Raw genomic sequence first — 5,461 nt, forward strand, 5'->3', positions numbered from 1 at the left:
TTGAAGGAGCAACCATTGAGGCAAATCTTCACAGTTAACATATTCTCTTGAGCGTGAATCAAGCTAAAGAAAGTGAGAAAAACATCAAATCTTCATGATGTATAAATATGAAAAGTGAGATTTAATGTAGGTCGGATCGTTAATTACTTGAATTATCAATTAGCTAGGTAATATGTTGCTTTCCCAAATATTGCATATATCCACTAGCTTCATCAACGGAGGTGGTCATGTTTATTCCTTTGTGAAACTTATGTGTGTCAACCGTTTGTACTCTTACATGTGTGAGCAATTTTTGAAAGAATATTCTTGCAGCGAGAAATTTTTTCAGCGCCCCTGCAGTTCACCATTACTATATATTTTACAATCTTGCAATGAATTAACAATGCTTACATAAAAATGCAGAAGAGACAGGGTGCACCGGCTATAATTGATGGGGTACATGAGTACATTCCAGAGATCAAGAATGAAATCGAGGAGCTAACCCTCCATAAGGAAAGCATGTTATCTGTGATGGATCAAAACAAGCAATTAGTTATCGACGATAGCTCTCACATCATCGGAAAGTAATGAAGGTCGTCAGACTATTTCAGTGCGTGAAATTGCTAAAGGTGAACTCGTCCTTCAGATTTGTATGAAAAGGGACCAAGGAAAGCTTTCCAATCTTCTGTGGAATTTAGAAGCTGAAGGCATTAGCATTTTGAATGCCTCCACTGTTGAAGTTCCGCATGATCGAGTCTGCTTCCATTTACACATCCAGGTATATGCTATCTGGATAATGTCTTTATCTATTTGCTTTTCTCTTTAAGGTTCAGTACGTTTTCTAGGGCTAATTTCTTTCACCACCATATGCACAATTTCTTTCAGTGGTTTAAAGTTTGAATTCAATAGCAAATTTGCGATGGAAAAATAATTCCGTCGCAAATTTGCGACAGATTTTGTGACGGATTCCAAAAATAAAGGGCATTTTCGAATCCGTCACAAATTTACAACAGATTTATTTTTCCGTCGCAAATTGCGATGGAATCCAAAAATAAATGGCATTTTCGAATCCGTCGCAAAATCTGCGACGGATTCGAAAAATTGCCGCGAATTTCACTTCCGTCGCTAATTCTTCGATGAACAGTAGCCACAAATAAGTTTTTGTCGTAAAATGAGTGACGAAATTAGCGACGATCCAAATCCAATGGAAAATAGAATATCGTAAATGTCATCGCACGAATAATATTTGACTTGCCGTCATTTAGCGACAAATTTTCCGACGATCAATTACATTAATAAGAATAATCGACAACAACAATAATGATAATAACAATAACAATAATAACAAGAACAATAATAATAATTATGACAACCAAAATAACACATGTCGCAATAATAATTACACATCATTAGTGTTTTGTCACAAAAATTTTAATCTTCATGTTCGTCTTCGTCTTCGTCTTCGTCTTCGTCTTAATCTGCATCTTCGTCCTCGTCTTGATCTTGATCTTGATCTTCATCTTCTTCATGAGCATCATCTTCATCATCAATCTCAAAATCAGATTCTGTACCACCTTCTACATTTAATTCGCAAATTTCAGTTGGATCCACATCTATCATTGCTCCACATGGATCTCGTAAAGTTGGAATGTTATATTCCTCAGTTTCAACCGTGTTATAAACTTCCTCTTGTTGATAGGCTCTATCCTTCCAGTGTTCCTCGATTTTTCTACGTACTTTGATTTTACATACAGCCCACCAATCAGCTTTGTCACGTTTCAAACTAGGATATGATGCATAACATACTTGAATTGCTTGTTGTGCCAAGACAAATGGTTCATATTTCATATATTTTTTCTTGTGATTTATTTCAACCGAATTAAACTTCGTATGCACCTTCATTCCTTTGACAGGGTCGAACCACTTGCACTTAAATAACACAACCCGCATCATTAATGGTCCAGGGTACTTTATCTCTATGATTTCATCCAACAAGCCATAAAAATCATCTTTTGAATTGCCACCAGTGGATGACCGAACAGACACACCACTATTCATTGTGGCTTTTCCCATTCCATATTCTTGAGTGTGAAAATTATATCCATTTATGAAATATGCTGGCCAACTTCGTACTCTTAACTGTGGACCCCATGACAGATGATATAGCAATCCTTACTCTCCAAGTTCATCATGATTACTGTGAACCTAAGATTACACACGCAAAGTCAACAATATATATTTTAATAAATGATGTATAAAATATTAATAACTTGGTTTTGGTCCATAGGCAACTTACATATGTTTTGAACCATGCTACAAATTGTTCATCGCACAAACGGTCAAACTCATTTGGTAGTAGTCCATACATTGAAGTTTGGAAAATCCTAGTAATAAATACCATTTATTTATTAGCAAATATTTAACACACAATACATATATTTGTAAATTTACACTTACTCGAAGTATGGCTCGACTTCTGGGCAATTCAGTAAAATATATGTATGGGCTGCATGCCATTCTTCGCCTATTAAGTAACGAAACGTACATGCGTCGCTTGGTCGACCCAGATAATTGAAAATAGAGAATGATTTGCAATTTGGATCAATGGGGCCCTCATCATTTCTGCCTGCTCTCCGCCTCTTGCACTGCACGTGCGGCTCAAAATAGTATGATGCAAATGTTGTCACTTCTTCCACAATATATGCATTACAAATTGAAGCTTCAACACATGCCTTATTCTTCACTTTTTTCTTCAAATGATATAAGAATCTAGTTGCAATAGAAAGAAGCTTATCGGAACATAATATATAATAAAGTAATTTGAACTTTATTTTAAAGAAAAATTTACCTCTCAAATGGATACATCCATCAAAATTGGACGGGACCTGCAACTTTGGTCTCATAAGGCAAGTGAACTAAGAGATGCTCCATCGAATCAAAAAACGATGGAGGAAATATTGTGACATCCCGAATTTCGGCCCATTTTTGGGATTTATAAAACGCGTAATTTGTCAGTGTGCTTATAGTAAAATCTCGCCCGGGAACTGATCACTCCCGGTTATCATTTTAAATTAGAGATTTCGCTAGAATCGCACTCGATCAAATTTGGCCGTTATTTGGATCCCGAACTTGGCAGTCGATTTCCGGGAGTTTCGGGACAAAATAAATTGGACGGTGTCAATATTATGGTAGCCAACGTTGAGATTGTCAGGAATGATGGAAAAATGGGAGTTTTTGACCACGTGCGAATTTGGACTAGTAGACCTCCCACGTTATGATTTGGTCTAATTAATTTGGCCTTTGTCCCTTTTTATGTGCGAGGCTTATTTTGGACCCGTAGACCACTTTCGGTTTTTAATTTGGGCCATCGGATCGCGATTAATATTTGAATGTTCAAATATTTTCTTTTACTCTCTCTCTCTCTCTCTCTCTCCTCTGCCGCGCATGTCCTCTCCGCGCACGTCTCCCCCCGCCCACGTCCCTCGCCTCACCCACTCCCCACCTCTCTCTCTCTCTCTCTCTTCGTTTCTTTTCCTTCTTTCTTTTTCTTTTCTTCTTTCTTTCTCTTCTTCTTCTTCCTTCTTCCTTCCCCGAACTCGCCCGGTTCCGCTCGTTCTGCTCCGCTCACCGCCGCTGCTCGACCGCCCATCCAGCCTCCGCCCGACGCCACCCTACCGGCCGCCGACGCCGCCGTCCTCCTCGCACCGGCGTCTGGGCCGCCGCGCGCGCGGCAGCTCCGCTCGACGCCTGCTTCCTCCTCCCGAGCGCACGAGCTCGGCTCGTCGCCGCTCCACTGGGCCACCGCCGCCGCGCCTCCGCGCCCGCCGCCCGATGTCGCCTTCTCATCTCGCGCGCAGCAGCAGAGCTCGCCGCCGCTTGCCTTTTCGCGCCCGACCGCCGCTGCTGTTCGCGGCTCGCCGGCCGGCCCCTGCCGCCGTCGCCGCCTCCGGTGTTGGGTCGCCGCCGTGTTCCACCACAAACAACCGGCAAGCCCCCTTCCCTCCCCTTTCTCTCTCTCTCTCTCTCGGTTTGGCCGTGAGAGGCCTTGAGCCGGAGGTGCTCCACCGCCGCCGTCACTGTTCCGGCGCGGATCCGTCACCTCGCCCGGCCGTCCAGCCGTTCCATTTCCCTCTCTATCTCTGACCGTGCCCCTCTCTCTCCCTCTCTAGGCCGTGGATTAGCTTAGACCGTCGCCGTCGCCGCGCTGCTTCGCCGGAGCCGCCGCCGCCAAGTTATCGTTCCGGCGAGGGACCGCCGCTGTCCAGCCGCCATTACCACGTGTTCGGTTCGGTTTGAAGCTTAGGACATCCGGTGAGTTTGACCCTAAGCCCTAATTAGGACAATTTGCATTTCTAGACGGGTTTTAGGGGTTAATTAGGTTAATTTAGGGGTTAAACGGTGGAGGCTGTTAGGGGCTGTTATCGTGGCTGTTTTGGTGGTGAGTCGTGATGATTTAATTGAGATTTAGAGTCCCGTATTGTGCTGTGAGTCGGCTGAGCTTGGGTGCTTCGATTCGGATCGAATTTGTGGATTTGGCGGGAGAAACTCGTGATCCAAACGGTGGCTGTTAGGGACTGATTTTGTGGCACATTTGGTGACCGAGAGTGATGATTTAATCGAGGTTTAGTGGTCTATAGAGTGCTGTGATGTGGCGAAGCATAGATGCCTTGATTTGGGCGAAATTGTGGACTTGGCGGATGAAATTTGTGGACCGTATGGTGGCTGATTTTGTGGCTATTTTACGGGCTTAGTGTGACAATTTAATTGAGGATTAGTGGCCCGTAATGTGCTATGCGATGGCTGGAAGTATTGGATTGAATTGGCCCGAGTTCGGTTAAGTTCGGGTTCAATTGTGGATTATAGTGCGCGCCTAGTTTGGTCGTCATGGTGGCTGATTCGGGTGATGCTTTGGGGAGTCTAATAGAGTATTTTGAGGGTATTTGTTGGCCTAGAATGACCTGCTTGGTGGCTGTCCATACCGGGATTTAATTGGACAAGGCGCGATCAATTTGAGGCTTGATTGTGTGATTATCGGGAATGATCGCATTGATCAATTGACTGGCTAAATGAGCCTTGTTGTGATTGATTTTAGGATGCCATGTTGCTTGTTTAGCGGGACTAAGAATGGAATAGCTTGGCGGGCCTCGAATGCGAGGGTTCTTGTTATCCCGGTTGTGTGGATTGTGCATGGATTGTGTGTCAAGTTGATGTCATGGCTGATTTGAATTGATTGTCTGATTGGGCATGTTGATTTATGAAATTGAATATGCGTGGTGCAAATGCGCATGATTGCATCGTGATTTGAGTAAGTGGTACGGTGCAAGTGAATGCCCATATGTGAACGTTATAGCCATGAGTTTGCATCACGAGCATTGGCACGGCATGTGCATTTACAAGTGTGCTCGAGTGACATGTGCATTGTGATCACCTAAAATGCCCTGATGCGTTTAACGCGGGGTTCAGATGAAAATTGGTGCTTGTG

At 43.5% G+C, this 5,461-nt stretch overlaps 1 protein-coding gene across 1 annotated transcript; it reads left to right on the forward strand.

Moving 5' to 3' along the window:
• The first annotated feature begins 396 nt into the window (after nucleotides 1-396).
• Nucleotides 397-861, forward strand: LOC130136825 (transcription factor bHLH160-like). The gene is made up of 2 exons (XM_056307202.1): nucleotides 397-531; nucleotides 581-861. Exons 1-2 carry the CDS (start codon nucleotides 397-399, stop codon nucleotides 803-805), a joined length of 360 nt encoding a protein of 119 aa, XP_056163177.1. The 3' UTR covers nucleotides 806-861.
• Nucleotides 862-5,461: the final 4,600 nt, after the last annotated feature.

This window comes from Syzygium oleosum, unplaced genomic scaffold (assembly GCF_021117445.2).
Source record: "Syzygium oleosum isolate NSW1041296 unplaced genomic scaffold, Sole_v2.1 Sole_v2.51, whole genome shotgun sequence".
NCBI classification, from domain to species: Eukaryota; Viridiplantae; Streptophyta; class Magnoliopsida; order Myrtales; family Myrtaceae; genus Syzygium; species Syzygium oleosum.

Bases quoted from the DNA above. Each gene is read 5' to 3' on its own strand.
- LOC130136825 (XM_056307202.1), top strand. From the start codon at position 397: ATGCAGAAGAGACAGGGTGCACCGGCTATAATTGATGGGGTACATGAG. The intron at 532-580 runs GTTATCGACGAT...GAAGGTCGTCAG, and splicing joins TGGATCAAAACAAGCAATTA to ACTATTTCAGTGCGTGAAAT.